This window comes from Ailuropoda melanoleuca, chromosome 14, assembly GCF_002007445.2.
Source record: "Ailuropoda melanoleuca isolate Jingjing chromosome 14, ASM200744v2, whole genome shotgun sequence".
Lineage (NCBI taxonomy): Eukaryota > Metazoa > Chordata > Mammalia > Carnivora > Ursidae > Ailuropoda > Ailuropoda melanoleuca.
Genome location: NC_048231.1, coordinates 105,936,383 through 105,955,724, shown reverse-complemented (window position 1 = coordinate 105,955,724; position 19,342 = coordinate 105,936,383). Strand labels below are relative to the sequence as shown.

At 58.1% G+C, this 19,342-nt stretch overlaps 1 protein-coding gene across 3 annotated transcripts in view; it reads right to left on the bottom strand.

The window, feature by feature from the left end:
- The window catches only part of NFATC1 (nuclear factor of activated T cells 1), a 106,943-nt gene that overhangs the window by 72,090 nt on the left and 15,511 nt on the right, over nt 1-19,342 (bottom strand). For all 3 annotated transcript variants that reach the window (XM_034643045.1, XM_034643046.1, XM_011226398.3), the window contains exon 3: nt 6,784-6,943. In XM_034643045.1, coding sequence (XP_034498936.1) covers nt 6,784-6,943 — 160 coding nt within the window. The remainder of the gene's footprint in view (nt 1-6,783; nt 6,944-19,342) is intronic.

Genomic DNA, 19,342 nt, shown 5'->3' with positions numbered 1-19,342 from the left:
GGGGGAGACGTCCAGGGGCTCCCAGAAGTTCGCAGACCTGCCCTCTGGAGACCCAGACACACAGGAATGCCCACTCCCACAGGGTGGTACCCCTACAGAGGTCACTCGCCCAATGCCTCCTGCCTGCTCGCCACACGCACGTCCACAGTATGTGGGCTGGCAGGGGGGCACGCCCGCCACGCAGCCCTGGTTGGACAAAGTTTGTGTCCATCACCTCCACTGACCTCCCTCCGCCCAGAGACCCACACTCGGGGTCGGTCAGAGGCCACTGAGGCCGTGCTCCCTGATCTCCTTCTTCCTCAGGGCAGCCCCTGTGAATCCTAGCAGGGCAACACCCAGTCAGTTAAACTGTTAATACGGTACGAGGAGGGGGAGGAGGAGGTGTGGACAGAGAGATGGCTGGAGGTGAACCTTCCAGAAGCCATGCTTGGCCTTCGTGTTTGCCATCAGTGACCCAAGGGGCAGCAGGGGCAGGGCCCCAGCACAAAGACCGACAGCGGTGGCATGCAGGCAACAAGATGGGACATTGGCCCACAGCCTGGCCAGCACCCCCCTGGCACCCAGTGCTACGGAGGGGATGGCCACCCACGTGGCCGGTCAAGGCGCAATTGTGCTTCCCGCCTCGGCGCATTTCGGCCCACGGTCGGGGCTAGCGGCATCTGTGCTGACATAGAGCAGAGTGCTCTGTCACAGACAAGAGCCCAGTGTTCTCCTGGATGAGGACGGGGGCCTGGGGGGAGCCCAGCTCGGCCAGACCGCGCCCACCGGCCCAGAGCAGGCGGCCAACGGTCAGGGACAGTTACGTAACAGCCGCTCAGGAAGGAAGCATCCTTCAGTCCAGAGACTTCTCCCTCAAACACAGGACAGCCTTTAGAAGGCACAGCAGGACAAAGGAGGAAAGACCGAACATCTGCACGGGTGCTCACTGCCCCCTGCCCATCCCGGCTCCCGGGACCCGCGTGCAGGAGCCAGGACGCACAGAGCTGCCCGCCTGCTGCTCCGGACTCCACTGTCTGCCTGTCTGCAAGGGAAGGCTGTGTAGGGGCTGCACCTCTCCCCACGCCGGCCTGCGCTCAGGGGACCCCACGGAGACAACACCCAGCATTTCCTCCTCAGGGGGAGAGCTCGGCTCACAGGCCAAAGACCAGGCTCTTCTGGGCACCACATGCCGGGTCGGCCAGCAGGAAGGGGGCCCAACCTCGGGGCACACGGAGCAGAGATTTCCCACTAGATCCAGCCCTGCAGGCACCAGGCACCTGTGGCTCAGCCCCTGTGGGGAGGGAGAGCTGGGGTGTGGATTTCCCTATTTTGACATTAAAGACGGTTACTTTTCACCACTGTGTCCCTGACAACCCCATCCCGCCTGCACCGGGACCTGATATTTTGGAAGCTCAGCTGCAGTGAGCACACAGACACCTGTCTCAAAGTGGAAAACGGTCCCTCAAAGGACGTTTCAGGAAGCTGCCTGCGATAACCAGAAGACTGGGCACAGTGACGGGCGACCAGCACAGGTTCTGGGCCCGGGGCGACTTAATTCTAGAATCTCTGCAGCCTGAAACAAGGGAGCCGAAGTCCTGAGCTGGAGGATTTCGGGCAGCTTCCACTGCTACACAACTCATGGACTTTATTCCCAAGGAGCGTCTGGGCGTAAGGAAAACCGAAACCATGCTTCTACCAGCTTTGCTGAACAGCAGAACGCACACAGCTGTTTAAAAATCGCTGTTAGGGACCTGCCTGAGCTCAGGTGTCTCTGCCACGTGTCCAGAGACGGCAGCACAGTGCCACGGATTCCCTCAGGATGACAACGTCTGGCCAACCCAACGCCACGTGCTCACGATGGCGCGCACCGTGGAGCGTCTGTCTCAATGGCTCTGGGGAGCCTCTCTGGCTTTGCTGTAAGGGGTCAAGCCCTCGCTGGTCATAAAAGCCGACGACACATTTCAGGGGGTGCTGGGCAGGTGCACCGGTTGAGACCTGCCCGTGTCAGGGGCGCTGCGAGACAGGCATTTGGCCAGACGGCCCCCACGTGCCCGGCAGATGGTGGGTACGGAGAACGAGGTGGCGCCTACAGCGTGTGTGCTCGGCAGACCCCCTGCCTGGACACGGCTGCAAGGGAAGGCCAGCCCCGTGACACATGAATCCACGCCCTGTGCATGTTGGCCACACTGGGCCGCGGGCCGGCCGCGGTTGGGTTGGGGTCAGACCCACACTGTCCTTCCCGCCATGTGGCGTCTCGGCTCCGTGCGCGGGGCTTGGGCTGCTGCTCTGTGGATCCTGACGGTCGCGTCCCGCTGGCCCGACCCAAGTCTGCCTTCAGGTAAGAACTGACGCTGGGAATGTCCATCTGTCTGCCTTTTGTGAAAATCCTGGCTTTCCGGGTTAACAGTCCTGTCCTGAGTAGAAGGTGACGCCCAGTACGACTCACATAAGAAACAGGACGGGCCTCTGGGTGAAAGAGAACGTGCTGTGAGCGCAGATACACACGTCTGAACACCCAGAACTGTTGTTCACACGACAGCTCTGCAGCGCCGTCGGTGCCGGGGGCTGGCGGGGGGATGCTGCGCAAAATGATGAGTCATCATGGCAGCAGCGAGTCTCTGCCAGCTTCCCTGCTGTGTCCATCCTGAGTTTCCGCCCTCAGAGGCCTTACGTGGCAGCGAGTTCTCGCCATGCTCTGTGGGGGCCCAGGTAGGCCTAGAAGCCAGCCCTAGGGAGACACCCTACCTGCGCCCGAGGCGGGGACCCCCGCTGCCTGCGCCCGAGGCCAGGACCCCCACTGCAGACGCCAGGGTCGTTGACATGTCCCTCAGAGGTGCCGGAGCCAACTCCTTCATCTCCAGAAGGGGTTTTCGACGGCCCCTCGACACTGACTGGGAGCCGAACTGACAGCACAAATTACAGACCTGAAACGGTGTTTCCAACTTGACGAGACTTTCCCTGGGTTTCCTGTTTCAGAGACCTATTAATTATTCACGTGGACCCAGCCTCCTGTGTGGTGGGCTAGATGCTATCGAGCAGTTATTTTGGTAACTCGGTAAACAGAGCTTCATTCTTTGAGCCCTGGGTCTGAGATTAGCGACGTCCCCGGGGTCGCTCCTTGGGCCCTTGCAGGGCAGGTGGGAACAGGGGACCCTGCTCTGTGGATGGAGTGCCAGGCACTACACGGAGGGCAGTGAGGGTGGGCTCCGGGGGACGTGGAGAAACAGACCGGGAAGCCAGGACTAACAGAGTGTGGGACTTTGGCAAACCAGCAGCCCCCGTGAGGGGCCCCTCGGGCACAAGGCTCTGGTTTATCAGATGCAACGCTGGAGGACAACCGGCCTTCCCGCACCCCCAGGAAAGGCGAACCCCAAGGCAGGCCCTCCCCAGACCAAAGGCAGACAGTCACCTCCCTCCTCACCCAGGACCCAGGGACCAGGCCTCCGAGAACCTGGGAGACCTTGCTCCTGTGCACACGGAGGTGCCAGCCCCCCTGACGGTTGCAGACTGACCTCCCAGGCTTGGGACAACAACCGGGGTAGAAGGTGGGCCGCCTGGGAGGGCCCCGGAGTGCTGGCTGCTGTCGTCCTTCACAACTGTAGGTATGAACGCGGGAGCTCAGGAGAAACAGAACACGGGCTGGGGTCCTATAGGCCCACTCCACCACCAGATCGCTGAGCAACGCTGGGCAGGCAGCACACGGAAACGAGGGCGAGACCACGAGAACTCGGAAGGCTCTTCCGGCCCTTCAGTCTGGCGTGCCGGGCAGCTCCTTCCTGAGGTCACTGATGCTCCAGAAAAGGAGCAGGTCCTCCTCCTGGGGCCCGGCTGGGGCACTTCCATTCTGCAGAAAATGACTTCGATTTGATGGACACACTTAGAACTGAAAGTCTGGGAAATGGCGGCAAGAGTGGGGACAGCGTGTTTTTATCGGGCTCCCCGGCGCACGTGACAGCTTTCGTCTGAGCGGTAACAGTCTATCCCAGACCAGAGCCCACTTCCCGTGGACCCACCGGCCACAGCACGCTCGTGGGGTGCATGGCTCCCCCAGGAACTGCCTGCAGCGTGGCCAGGCTTCTGCAGAGGGAGGAGCGGGCATGGTGCTGGAGCCCCGCGTCAGAGGCTACGCTAAAATAACTCAGCACAAAATAAAACCTTGTGGTTAGTGTGCTTTCGCAGCAACTGAGAGACTTTTCTATTTTCATTTGTTTTATAATTGTGCACAATTTCTATTTTTATACCATTTGTGGTCCACCAACTGAAAAAGAAAACAAACCCCCCAAAACCCCCTTTGTAACTGCTTACCTCACACTTGCACAGACATAAATTCACTCTGCTGCAGATCCGTCAGAATACACTAAATTACTAATTTCTCACCCTGAGAAGTGCTGACGGGACCTGACATGTTCCATTGAGCACCATTTACTTTCTACATTTCACTTGTAAGGTGGGGGGGGGGGCGTTCATCCCGTTTAAACCCACAACGAGCCTCTTCCATTTGCCTTCACTTAATGCGAAATAATCTGCAAGGTATTTTAAATATTATTTCAAGTTTTGTTAATTTCTCCAAACACCACCCTGAGGCCCGGGGGGGGGGGTCCAGTGAGGGGGGAGCGGCAAAGGCAGGCGCCAACACCCTGAGATCCAGGGCGTAAAGGCCACCTTCCCTCATCCCCTGGGAGCCCTCGATTGCAGGAGCCGAGAACGAGCAGAGGCGGAGTCCTGTGCTTTGCATTTCAACACAAAAGGTGTTAATGTTTGCAGGCCGCTCCCCCAGTGCAGGACCCCCGCCCCTTGCTGCTCTAATTTCAAGAAATGGGGCCATTGCCATTACTCCTCTGGGGTCCGATCCTCTCTGCTCCTGGAGCAGCTTTATTTCCTCGGCTTTGAAACACCCTTCCCGTCTGCAATAGCGTACTTGTGTTCCGTGCGGCAGCAGCGGGAAAGAGAGTTAAGTATCTGTAGTTACAGAGCCCGGCTAATGCAGGCATTGTTTGACCTTTACCCACCGGGAAGGCGGGAGCTGAAAGCGTCCAGCTGGCTGCCGTGTGCTGACAAGCCACGCAGCCAAGCAAGTAGGTACTAATTGGCATCAAGCGCACGGCCACAAACACCACCCCGCACGTTCCCACCAATGCCACGCTGCTGATTGTCACCTGGGCAGAGGGCCTTTCTCGCCGGAGCTCCTGCCCTGGCAGGATTTCTGTTTATCTAAATGGCATAAAATAAAAACGCCGGTGCCCTGCTGAGCACCCTTCTGACTGGCCTCATTCCCCTGATGATGGGTTGGGGCCCATGGGGGGAGGAACTTGTCCTGCCCACCGCCTCGAGCTCTGGGCAGGAGAGCAAACCCGTCGGCATGCGGCTGCCCCAGAGTCCCACCAATGGGCTGGGCAGGAGGCTCAAAGCTTGTCGGGCAATGTTTGACAAAAGTCCACTGATGTCCACACAGCAGGCAACCTCCATGCCCACACACCCTCCCTGGGGTGAAGGATGGCGCCTTTGGGTTTGTGCATATGATCCCTGCGTTGTGGTTACCGAGGTGCCCCTAGAGCACCCATGACAAATGCTCCAACTCGAAAGTCAAGTGAACCTATTCCCCTCCCACTGTTTGGGGTAAGAGACCAGCACCCAGAGTCACCCCCGACACGTGGGCAGGAGACCCCAGCCCAGCCCCGACTGCAGGTGAGGTCTCTTCCCTGACGTCCTTGCGCCTCATAGCAGGTCCTCTATTCCTGTGTCCTGCTTGAGGAACCCCAAAGCACAGAAAGGGACAGACCCCATGTTGGGAAGCCGATGGCACCAGACGTTGGGCCCACTCAGGAGCTCCCGGCTCCGTGGTCTGTGTGGGCCAGCGACTCCCAGAACAGGGACCACACCTTGAAAACCTGTGCCTTTTAGAAAGAAGGAAGTCTTTAATCAACCACTGAAAATATCCAAATCGAGGCAGCGTCACGTAAACGGAATTCCCCTAAACGTTGGCCAAGGGGACCTTTCACTGGCTCTTCCTGATTCGCTGTTAGGCGATACCGGCTGATGGCCACCCAAGGCCGAGCAGAGGAGGGGAGGAGGCAGGCGTGAGGCTCTGGCAAGCAGGCACTGCCAGGCCATGCGGGCTGCTCTCCGTGGTTCTGACAACACTTATCTCCTCAAAAACAGAAAGTCTTCACGTCAGGATTATATTTATTTTCTTTTAAATTTGCTATTCCGAGACACCTTTAAAAAGGAGTAACACCCAGGGTCACATCTCCTAAGAGGCACAGAAGACGGCCCACCACTCACACTGCCTGCCGGCACCACCAGGAACGTGAGGCCAACCCTCAGGGCCTCCCAGCTTTCCCACGCTGCCCGAATCAAACGTGTCTGCCTGGGAATACGAGGGAACAAATGGCGTCTGTCTGGACAAGCAGCCTGAAGGCCTCAGCCACACACACGAGTCACAGGCCGCGGCCCCACCGAGGGGCACGGGCCTCCCGACCACGGCCTGGTGTGCGGACCACTCTCCGTGGTCTTTGGGACTCGCTGGAGGATTCCCATTTTCACACAAAGGCTTTGGGTCAGTGATGGCGACTGACTTTGAGCTGCGGAAGGAAGAGCCACGGCGACACCCCCCCCACGTCCCGGCCAGCACACACATCGAGGAGAAACACTCCCGTCTGTGCCCACGCTGCTGAGTACAAGCGCTTCGTGGAGAACAGTTTAAGAGAAAACAGGAGGAGTAGAGCCAGCCGTTGCCACAGCCGAACGAGCCCCAGGCTCCGCCTCTGCGCATGGGCGCGTCCCCGAGGGGACAGACCCCAGTACCTGCACGCTGGGGTGTCCTCCGGCTGACGCCTTCACAGCCCCCCGGCTCCCCTCCGTCTCATAGTGGGCTCTGTGGTGGGGCTTGGGCTGCACCTCGATCCTCAGCTCGTAGGGTCCCGAGCGCGACGGCAGCTGCCAGTCCAGGGCGGGGAGGGACGGGCTGAAAGGGAACACACAGGGAGTTACACGCAGACACCAAGCGCCTCCTCAGCGACCATGGCACCCACTCACCACGCCAGTGCCAGTGTGAGCACCGCACCACTTAGCATCTTACGGCTGACGTCCCGTCAGTGAGGACAAGAAAACCCAATGTGACTGTGACCATCGGCCACAGCCTGTCAGGCCTTCAGGACAAGGTTCCGGAGCAAGAGGGAAACATCTTCCACGCATGACCTTAAAATACTTTCCTTCCTTCATGAGAGGCCGACATTAACTACTTAACCTCCCTCATAAAACAGGTTCCAGAACTAACTGAAGGTCTTCCCAAAATCATCGAGGTGAGAGCCTGACCTGAGAACCGGGAGCACGCCTGCGCCCGCCCCACTGACCGGCCATGTGCAGGACTTCACAGTCGGGGCGCAGCTGGCCCCTTCTGCACGGTGCGTTCACAGCAACCCCAGCACAGCCCCTCAGTCCCGCCATCCGTACACGACACACAACAAGCTTCTAGTCAAGACCACAGGACATGGGTAAACCATGGACGCTGCATGATGTCACTTGTGTGAACTGGTTTACCATTTTGGCACAGACGAGGGTAAGGAAGGTGCGTGGCAGGGGCCAGATCCCGTGCAAAGAGCCCACAGGAACCACGTCGCCCTGTCACGGCACGGCAGTTTGCTGTAACAGCCCAATTTTACAGACGATGAAAGTGAGATGTTGCAAAAGGAGGCCATCTGCCACTTGAATCCAGGTCCCGCTCTCCCTACGGAGTACGCCTCTGGGTCTCACCCTTCAGAGGGATAAAGGTCGGCCATAAGAAGCTACAGGCCACAGGTACTGGCCGTGACGTCCCCGCAGGACCAGGGTCTGGCCCAGCGGCTGCCTCTCTGTGCCCAGAGCCGGTGTCCGAGGGCTCTACAGCCTCTGTCTACGCTGGGCATTCCTGCCCACTGTGCACATTTTGAGTCTGGTTTCGACGAGATAAAACCTGAGGCCCAGGGTCCCGCCGGCATGTCTCTCACTGTGTAGACAAACCTCAGGGGTCTCTAGAGAAACTGATCCAGTGACATGACCAATTAAGACTGGGACAAAGACACGTGCACGGGGGGAAACCACGTCTGCCCACGATGGGCCAAAGTCCGCGTGAAATGCCAGCATCGCTTCTAAGCGACTTACGGAGCAAACGACACTTCCTGACAAAGGAAACACCACGGGCGGTCACAGGCATCTCCCAGATGAGGTATCAGCCACTTGCCCGGCTTCCGGGGACACTGCCAGGCAGAAGGAAAAGGCCCTTCGGGAGCGCTCCTCAGGAGAGGGTGACGGCACCACGGGTCACTCCCCTCAGGCAGACAGAAACCGGGCGTGGGGACGCCTGACAGCGCGGCCGCTCAGAGCACCCCAGGCACGGGCCCTGTTCTGTGTGATCTCGCACACACTGTCGATCTCTGTAAAGATCATGTAACACCGTGAACAGAAAAAGACACAGAAGCTTCGGTCCCCCCGCCTCCCAGAAAAGTAAAACGAGAGAGAGAGAACAGAAGGGGGTGGAAGGATGGGGAGCCGGAGACAGTTCGGGCAGAGGATACATGCACTTGGATGTTACAGAGGAAGAAACCCACGGCAATACCACGATTTTGGCGCGCAGTGTGTGCGTGGCCTGGAGTTGGCACGGGCCCCACAGCGCCACAACCCACAATCAAAACGACTGTCTTGGCTGAAATTCTTCAGCCTGCGTTTGGTGGCTCCAGCACAGTGGCCAACTGTCCCCGGCTCAGAGACGAGGCCCGAGCCCGGAGAGATGCTGAGGCCCCAGAGCCCTGGCCCGCGGGCCCCATGACCCCTGAGGAGCGCCACCGCCATTGCTGCTGCCTGGCCTCAGCCCCAGCTCCTGGGTTTCCTGCTGAGCCTACACCCAGCTGCGAGTCGGTGTGATTCACACTCTGAGTGCCATCAGGAGGACATGGGCCGCGGACACATGACCGTCTGCGGCCATCCATGTGCACGTGCTTGTGCACACACAAGATCATCTGAAGAAGTCCTGTCCACAGCCGGGCGTGCATCTGTGAGCGTTCTCACAGAAAAGGAGTATGCTGTAGCGAAATGAAATACGTAATTGCATACCCTGGCTTTTTTTTAAATTGAAGATGTTTTTGGCATTTTAGCATATTGTTAAAAAATGGTTGGATCACAGCACCCTGCTTTGTCGCCATTGCTTTGTGCCCCACGGTTGGGCTTGGGGCTTATTCCCATCTGTGGCCACTATCCGCTCCAGACAGGTGAAGGTCACGGTGTGAGGTCCGGGCCGCCTTCCTGCTCATTTCCTTAGCCCAGATTCACAACCTCCGTCCAAGTGTGTGCACACTTGAGGCACCCAACACATCCCCACACGGCGCCTGGAGACACTCGGGGGCCCCGGTGACCTCGCGGGCACGGGTCTGATGGGCACTGATCTTTGCCAACGCTTCCCACCAAAGACCTCGCTGACGCCACATCTTCAGGGACACTAACACCGAGTGCAAAACAATCCATTAAGTATTAGTAATACTTGAAAATCACCTGTGAAAATCCCCGGAGCGCCCCACATCCATCTCTTTTACCAAAGAGAACGCGGACCCCCGGCCTCCAGGCCCAGCCCCCAGCCCCCAGAGAGCCTGCTCCGCCCCCGCTGACCGCCGGCGTCCTCACTGTCGTCTACTACGGCCAAGGTATTCACCCCTCCCGGCCTGTTCAGCGTGCGCGTTTTAAATGTAATGATTTCACGAGCGGTGGGATGTGGTCTTGTAAACTCCACGTGAAGGACACATTCATGAAACACGACACAGGACAACACTCCCGTGAAGGGACACAGAGCAGCCAAAGCTGCTTGTAATCTGAGGAGCCGACACATTTCGTCCCCAACGACAACGGGTCCAGGTCCAGCCACCTGACCTGGCACAGGGGGCTCTGGGAGGTCTGCAGCCACAAAGGTGCATGAATCCCTCCTGGCCTTTTCTTCTAGAAGCATCTATCCCAGGCAAGAGCCTGAGCGGCCCCCAGCAAATTACATGGTTCTCTTGAACTCTGGCGGGTTTTCTTGCTTGTAACGTGGCGATGCAGCTGATGCGACCTTGCTCAGCAGTGTGGACGGTTAACAAGGTGTTACGCAGAGACTCCAAGCACCCCGATACCTAGTTCTCCCCGAGAGCCCGCCAAGGTCCAGGTGCTGACAGTGGCTCATAGGGCCGGGGATGGCAGCTGAAGGAGATCTCTCTGCAACTTTCCGTGAATTTGGAATTCTTGCGAAACAAAAAGTTTTTAAAAAGCTCGGTCCTGCGTCACCTGGGTGGCTCAAGAAATCTCAGAGTCATGAGAACGAGCCCCAAGTCGGGCTCCGCACTCAGCATGGAGTGTCCTTGAGATTCTCTCTCTCTCTTCCCTCTGCGTTTTCCCCTTCCCCCTCAAAAAATAACAGAATAAGTAAATTAATTAATTTTAAAAATCCTCATCCTTGTGCTTGGGAAACAAAAGTTCAAATCCTGTACCCGTTACTACTGTCATCACCCCAGAGGAGGCCAGTGAGCTAGGGTCACACGTGGGCCCCATACCTCCCAGCCCTCTGAGTCAGTGCTGAGTGCTTGCTGTCTACACCCCAGAACAACGGCATCACTTCCCCACCTGGGGGTAGGGAAGCTCCCGCGCCAGCCGCTCGCCTCCCCTTCCGCTGGGAGTTCTGATGCCCTGCAAGTGGGAGACAGGTCCGGCTCCCACTCTGCCGTGTGCCAGGCCCCAGCTGACACTGCCCTGTGCACTGGGGCACCTCGTGTGACAGCACAAGGGAAGCGGGTCACAGTCTCCCCAGCGCCTCTTCCGTGCGTGGGCGAGGCCCCGCACTCCCAGTCTGAATCACCCTGCTCTCGGAGCCGCTGCCACCGCCCATTTCCCACGAGAAAAGCCTTTCAACTTTTACTGAACCTCTGTGTTCCCTCCACGTAGGAAAAGTGCAAAGGATTTTTTTAAATGCTTAGTTCACGGCATCTTGACACCTACATGCTGTGATCCGAAGTCAGAGAACAAGGTGAGTTCTGCCCCCGTGGGCCTGGCCACGGTTGCTGCACCCAGAGTGGCTGTCCCACATCCCCCTCGAGGCCCTTCCCGTCTGCCACTGCTGACCGCCAGCTTGCGCCTCACCTAGAGGGCTGCAGCCTTCGTCACACACCTGCATTCTGCACAAAATACCCATCTCATGTCACATCAATGCTGACCCCTAACAGGCGCCCAGTGGTCCCTGCTGCCCCGACCACCTCGCGGACAAAGCCAGACTCCACGTGGTGTCTGAGATTCCCTCCAGCATTTCTGTGCGGGGGACCGAGCACTTGGAGAAATGCTGAAGCCCGGGCGACCGCTGGCACCGGAGCTCAAAACCAACATGACCTTAATGACAACGGTGGCAGACCCTGCCCCAGGGCTCACAAAACACCTCAGACCTCATCTCAGTCCCACAGAGCAGCGGCCACTCCAGCCAGCACTCTGGGAGACCTGTGGCTAACAGGGCCAAGGCAGGACTCAAGATTCAAACCTTCTCAACAGTGACCACTGACACCCGAGAGGGACCCCAGACGTCTGCCTCCCAAGGGAGGCACACGTGCCATTTTGCCAAAACCCAAGGCCAAAAATCTGGCAAACCAATTCAGCACCAATCTGAGAAAACAAAGCAAATCAAAACAGGGAATACCCAGGACAGAAGAGCATGCCAAACGACACCATGGGGGCAACTGCAGAAGTCCAGCTGAGGGGGGGGCTGATAACTAACAGTCCCAGGATTCTAAGAACAAGTCCCCAGTTTCAAAGACACGCACTGCATACGTAGGTATGATGACGTGCCACCTGGGCTGTGCTGTGGGACGGCCTTCGGGGTCGGCGGTGGACGAGTGCCTGCGAGTCAGGGGCCCCTGTTCTGAGAGTCGCCTATGGCTTTCTGTAGTAGGAGGCAGAGCACAGTTCTCAAGGGCGAGGCGAGGAACGCTACCGTGGCCGCTGTGGTCGTCTGGGCTGGGGGGGGCACTGCCGTGGCTTGCTCTTCTTGTCATTTACTTACAGTTTAAACGTCTACAGCAGAGAATGTTACTTGGGGAACTGAAAACACAGTCAACTTTCCAAGGCTCCGCTTTCTCTCTCTCGCTCCTCACCAGCCCGGTGAGGCGCCCAATCTGGAAAGTGCCTTGAGCTGCAGTGTCTGAGGGCCCTCCTGGGATTCCCTGGGATGCCACGTCCACAGATTTTCCACACAAGCCACAGCACCCAGTGAGCTGATTCCAAGAGTCTGGGGATCACCCATTGCGCGAAGCTTTCCTGCCGTGGCAGACGCCCAGAGCTGAGGCGTGTCCTTTGCTTCAGTGGTTTGGGTAAAATCCCTTCACTTCTGAAGTTTCCAGGCCTTCAAGCCCATACAGACTTATCGCTCAGAAGAAAGCGGTAAAGGCTTTCATGAGTCCTTTTTCCTAAAGTAGCCGAGGCTGTGAACTCTGAACTTGGCAGGACTCAGGCCCGCCCAACGGAAGGACAATCAAAACTGAAGGAAAGCGATATTAGCGAAGAAACTCCACACATTTTCTCAGGGTCGGCGGCCAAAGGCCTCCCTGCCGCTCCGTTCTTTGTTTTGTTTCCCTCTTTTTGAAAAGGGGTTATCGCAGGGTTCTCAGGCCCTTAGACAGGGACTCTGGGCACAGAGGCTGCAGGGCAGGGGTGCGCCAGGACCACACAGGAGCGCGGCACAGGCCCACCCGCCTCCAACCCCAGCTCTGGGCTGAGAAAGCTCTTCCCACACGTGAGAGGTCGACCTTCCTGGAGCCCGGCTCCGAGTCCCGTCTGGAGGGCACAGGTGGGCCCACCCAGGACAAATCCTTGGCCAGGGATCCACCAGCCGTTCCCATGACTGTGAGCAGGCGCCCCTCCCTGGGCGCGTCCTCCCCACAGGGCCCACCATCCGTTCTGGGGGCCTCCCTCCCACCTTCCCACAGAACGCCCCTGAGGGAGGAGCCGGCTTTCCCTTCAGTGAAGAGTCTGCAGGGACAAGAGTGAGGAACAGACCTCGTATAGGACTTCACTCCCAGGGCCCTGGAAACTCTGAGGCCCTCAGGACTGTCGCCTCTCTGACTGCCTCCTCCACTCCACTGCCAAAGGTGACACTGTGCAGGACCTGCGGACAGGGCCAGCGGTAGGGAGGACGGCAGCCAGGAGGAGGCAGGAAAGGCACAAGGAGGCCAGGGAGGATGCCCTCTGCAGGGTCCTGAGTGAGCGGGGAGAGGCCCTACAGCTGTCTGCCCCCCGTCCCAGACCCCAGCCCCCCCGGCCGGTGATCCGTCCATGACCCCAGGACCCCTTCCAGGAGTCCTGTCCACAGACACACTGCCTCTTTGGCCCTGACCTGCCCCCATGCCCCGTGTGCGGGCTCAGCAGCAGGGCAGCCCAGGGAGGCCCCCTGCCCATCCTCCCCCTGCTCCCTGAGGCCCGGCCAGGCCTGTGTCTGTCTAATCAGGAGCACAACTCAAGCTCAGCCACAAACTGGGAACTTAGGAGGAAGCACAGCAAGGCCTCCGCACAGGGACTGTTTTCAACTGACGATTCAGTGATCCCCTCAGCATCCTTTGCTTTCAGGGGCCGCACTTCCCGGGCACGGAGACCTCCAAGGAGGCAGTGGCGTTCCTCCAGCTCCCAGGAACCCCATGGTATCCTTGCTCTGCACCCCTCCTTGCAAAGACACGCCTCCAAGCCTCCGAGGCCCTGCCGCCCAGACCCGCCTCCCCACCACGCATTCAGACGGGCGGGGGCATGTGCACAGAGCCCACCGCCAGCCCTCTGCCCTCCAGAAAAGCGCAGACCTCTCCTCACCACACAGACAGATCTAAAGACGCCAGATGTTCCTACAGTTCGACTGGGCAGAGCGGCTCAGAGAGACAGAAAGAGGGAGCTTTATCCAGAAATCCAGACTCAGAGGGAAAACAACCAAGAGGGAACCACTCAGGCTGGCGGGGGCTCCACCCTCACCCGGGAGAAGGTAACTCTGCATTCATACCTCCTTCCGCCTCTGTGCGTGCTGCCCCTGGGTCTCTGTGTAGACACAGCAGGGGTGGGGGCACTGGGGGAGGAGCATTGCAGGCACGGGGGCGGGGCCTGTGGGAAACAGAGCCCGGCCAGGCCCTGCACCATGCCACCAGCCCTCACTCCCCGGGGCAATGTCCACACGCCCCCGACTGTCCTCCCGGGCACGAGCGCTGCCTGTCGGTCACTATGCACATGAGCGCCTAGAGCACCAACACCTTTGTGCAGACACCCGCCACAAACCGCTTACGGAAACCGAGGCATCCAGAACCCAAGTCCACGTGCAACGGGGCACGAAGAAGGTGCAAAGTGGATTCTCCAACCAGGCGGCTTCTGCCTGCAGAGTGGCACCAGGACAGCCTACGGGGAACACCAAGGGTCACTCGATCCACTTAGTTCCAACAGGGGACCCGTGGCAAAGCCCCGACTGCTCGCTGGAGGACGCTGGGCTCTGCGACCGCGTGGATCAGGGCCTGTGCCGGCCTGCCATTCCAACCAGGGCCTCGAGCTCCTCACCCGCGAGGCACCCACTCTGCCTCCAGCAGCACTGAGCTCTTTGGCCCCGTGACCAGGCCTCTGGGGAAGGACATGCGAGGCTCTCAGGCCCTGGTACTGACCCCTTGACAGCCCTGGAGGGCTCTGGGCTCAGGTGGGAGCAGGGCACCCTTCACAGCAAACCTGCCCCACAGACAGTCACGGTCACTGTGGACAGTGACGCCAGGAGAAAACCAGCCATTTCCCTGTGGCGTGAGGATCCCCTGCACACGGCCACGCCCCGAGTCACCGCAGTGCCAGGGACAGATCATCAGATTCCGGCAACAGCCCCCTTCAACCTACAAGCAGCCCGGTCACCAAAGAAAGAACAGGACTGTCCATGTCCACAAACCTACGAAACAATCGTCGGGTAAAGGCGCACAACCGCCAAACCGCCACCAGCACCAAGCACGCGGGAAATGCTGTGCGCAATTCCCTGCCTCTTCGCTCCGCGTGTGATTCTGAGTTCCAAAGGAGAAGCAGCTCCTCGCAATAAAACTAGAAGCCCCTCCTCCCACCCCGGACTGGCAGGGGTCAGCGCCCCGCCAAATGGGGCCCAGAGACGCCCTGATGCCCAGGTCTGCACAGTGCTGAGCCAATCACATCCTGACACGTAGGGCTCCATGCACGCACTCTCCCGGGGCAGCATCCTCGCGCAGAAATGAGCCTGCCCCGCAGCCCATGTGTCCGCGGCATGCAGAGGACAGACCATCCGAATCGGAAAGGAGATCTGACGCAAGTTGCTCTCTTTATTGAAAACCAGCCTAATCCTGTGAGTCAAACCCCAGCTCCCAGAAGACGGTTCAGAACAATTTATACAAAGGCAAACCTGTCATGATTTATAAACACGCTCCAAGCAAGAGCCCAAGAAACATGGGCAAGTCAGTCCCACTGCTTTGCATGGAAGGTCTAGCCTGGAACCAGGACAGCCGGTCTCCTGATTCGGTCTTAACCCCCAGGGCAGACGCGCAGCAGTGCACACTTGGCGCTGGGGGGTGGGGGGGAACGACCCCTAACACATGCTTTCTTCGGAGGAAAATGAGCAGAAATCTCTGATTCGTCTGTGGTCACAGACACCGGGCGTCACTGGATGCTCCCTCCCAGCCAGGGCTCCTCACAGTTTGGGAAATCTCAGTCCTGGGGCCACATGAAGGCCCCCGGGGACGCAGGACACCCGAGCACAGCCCGGCCCCGAGCAGCACGAGGCCAGGCACGGGCAGACTCATAACAGTAACTCCTGCACTCAGATTAGTCTATGCAACGAGCCACGCTTCAGATCTCAGTGGTTTGACTTTAAAATCTGAGCACAGAGCCACAGAGTTCACATTATTTACCTCCTCCAGGGACACAGGAGGACTTGAGTTCCTTTCTCCTTTTCCTGGCTAATAACAGACACTCACAACATCACATCAGAAGGAGAGACAAGGGCCCACATCCTGCACACACATCCTGGGAAAAGCCCCGGAGAGGTGAACAGAAGCTCCCCAGCCTCCTGCCCGCCGCCCACCGCTGGAGCTGCAGTCCTCGGGCTCGTCTTCCAGGCAACGCGTCAGGACTTAATGCAAAGCACCTTTTCTAAGCGTCAGTTGTGAACTCTGAGAAACCAGAAAGCAGTTGCACACGACGTAAAGATATCTAAGTCTCTGAGAAGCCGCTCAAAGCTCAGACCTCTCACACCACGTCCTTGCAGGGCAAGCAGTACACACGCGGCCCTCCCCCGCCTCCCTGCCTCCGCACACGCGGCTTCCCCACCGCCTGCACACGTGATCCTCCCCACCCCCTGCACACTCGGCCCTTCCCAGCCCACCCCCCTCTGCACATGGGGCCCTCCCCAGCCTTCCCTCCTCTGCACACATGGCCCTCCCCAGCCTCCCCCCCTCCTCTGCACACGCGGCCCTCCCCAGCCTTCCCGCCTCCCACGCAAACACCAGCTGCCTCAGCAGTGGGGTCAAGGCTGACCTGGGAAGCTGGCTGTAACCACTGGCATCATCATCACAGAAACCCTCTCCTTTCTGAAGAGACTTAAAACAGAGAGCTTAAAATTCTGGGTTTTTTGGGGGGACTCTAAGTTGTCACGGTGATTTCTGTGCATTTCCCAAGCTTTAAGAACAGATGTATCATTCTGTTAAACTCCAAAAGAAATTTAAACTATAAAACTATGAAGTTCTATCAAATACTATTGTTAGTTTCACAAACAACATAATTTTTTCAACTGCAATAAGAATAAAGTATCATTTTTGACTGCTGTGGGCCTCTCAGAACGCTCTGCACAGAGGGGTCACCATAAACGCTGTATGGATAAAAAAGACCCCACAGTGAAAAGATCCTGCAGCATCCAAAGTCCTTGGGAAAGGCTAGCGCTGCACGTTTTCCTGGCAGGATGAAACCAGAAGCGCACGCAGTGACGGGAAGGGCAGACTGGTGACAAATTCTCCGTATCCCAGATGATAGAGATGTTCAGGACGTGGCACTGGGGTTGCACAGCGGAGACCCTGCTGACGTCCGCGGCGCTGGCAGGAGTGGGGCAGGAAGTCTGGTCGGGCCACCCCCGCCTGTGGGTACAACGCCCTGACCTCTCCTTTGACCCTGGCCCCAGCTGCCCCGGGGCACCAGCTGACAGGACCACAGGGGAACAGAACCAGGGACCAGGAAACACATTTCGATGTGGAACCAAAACAGGGGGAAAGGTTAGCTTCCAACCTCCTGAGGGAAGCTGGGAGCCTCTAGGGTTTTGTTTGCTCACTGAGCTCACAGGAATGTTAGGCGCCCGCTCCCCCCACCCCACCCCCACCGGGGCGCTCTGAGATGGGGGCAGATCCCCGGGACCACGCAATTACTGCGAAAACTCTGAAGACATAGACAGCAGCGTGCGTCCCGATTATAGAGTCAGACTCATCTGGTCCACACCCACAGTGGCCCAGCCAGGAACACCCGAGTTCCCGCAGACGCCCGGCTGAGAAAGAGCCTCCAAAGAGGCGACAATGGGGCCATTGTTAAAGGCATCCTGCCATCCTCATGCAGATGCGAAGCTGAGCACTCTGGGCTGAACTGCGTCCCCCCAAAATTCATGGGTTGGAGTCCTAACCCCAGGACCTCAGAATGTGGCCGTGTTTGGACACAGGGTCACGTTACCGCGAGGTCCCTGGGTGGGCCCTGCTCCAGTGGCTGGTGTCCTTGCAAAGGGGGGACATCCAGACACAGACACAAGCACAGAAGAAACGCAGCCGTCTGGGCCTCACAACGAGCCAACCCGCGGGCGCCCTAACCTCTGGCCGTGGGAAACAAATGTCTGTTGGGTACACTGCGGGCCTGTGGCACTGTAACAGCAGCCCGAGCACAGACCGACACACAGGGCTGACTGGCATGGCCACATATCCCCGTGCCACGTTTACCACCTGTGGTCTTGACCTCAAGAGTCCGGTGAGGGCCCCTTACGAGTGCCTACGGCCTTCATGGGCCATGAAAACGCAGGTGGTAGAAAACAGCACCATGTGAGCCTCTGTGCTTGAGATCGTTAGCTTTGAGATATTGGTATTTTTACTTAAAAATTATGAAAAAAGTACAGTGGGCATAAACTGTTCTTAAAAATTTTTAAATGCGGGCCGCCTGGGTGGCACAGCGATTAAGCGTCTGCCTTCGGCTCAGGGCGTGATCCCGGCGTTATGGGATCGAGCCCCACATCAGGCTCCTCCGCTGTGAGCCTGCTTCTTCCTCTCCCACTCCCCCTGCTGTGTTCCCTCTCTCACTGGCTGTCTCTGTCTCTGTCAAATAAATAAATAAAATCTTTAAAAAAAAAAAACAAAAAAATAAAAATGTTTAAATGCTTCCAAACAGGTTTTTTAAAATTCCCACGTTCATGACGGAAACCCAGGTGCTGAGATATGTTTGTTTGGATGAGACCTGTGACTATACCAGCCTCTCGAGCTGTAGGGTACAAAAGCGTCAGTTGGGATAGAAATGTGGACACATCCTAATGCAAGTCAACAGAAACCAGGGGTAATCCTCGATTTCTTGTTTCCTCTTAACGGACTCCTGGTCTACACGTCATGCCGCTAGAAAGTCTGACTGTCTGATTGCTTTAGAAACTGTCAGTCTCACATTGGGTTTTTGCCGCAAACTGTCTGACTGCTTTAGAAACTGTTAGTCTCACATTGGGTTTTTGCCGCAAACTTTCAGAAGGTTTATCTGGGTTTGCCCAGAACCTGTAACCCAATGACCCCCGAGTCACAGGCTCTCACTGTGGAAAAAGGCTCTGAGCAGAGCCCAGCAAATTCGGTATTGAGTCACCCTGCCAACTGGCTTTCCCTCCTGCATGATGCACAAGGCTGGAACCCACGGATCCCTCTCCCCAGTACGGCTTCCAGAAGGCTCTCCAAAGAAAAAGGGGCAGGAAGAACCAAACGCCAAGCCCAGGATACCCGGTACCGCGTGCAGAAGCATGTTTGCAGCTGTGCGTGCTTCCCAGGGGGCGGGGGGCGCACCCCGCGAGGAGAGGCACGTTTCATGCCTGATAAAAATCCTGGAGCAGAAAGCACTCTGCCAGGGGTCATTAGTGGCCCACCTGTTGGGAAAGCTGTTTAGTTAAAAATAAAAACAGTGGGCTGAGTAAGTGGACCCAGTGGAGTGGCGGCAGCCTGCACACGACGAGAAAGAAAAATCAACAACCCAGTCCGCGGTGCTGGGAACACGCTTGAGCTCTCCGTCGCCAGACTGCCGGGGAGCGGGCGCCCATCTCCTGGGACGAGGCGGCATGTTGTTCTCCAAATGCGGGCAGGGCCGACTGCGG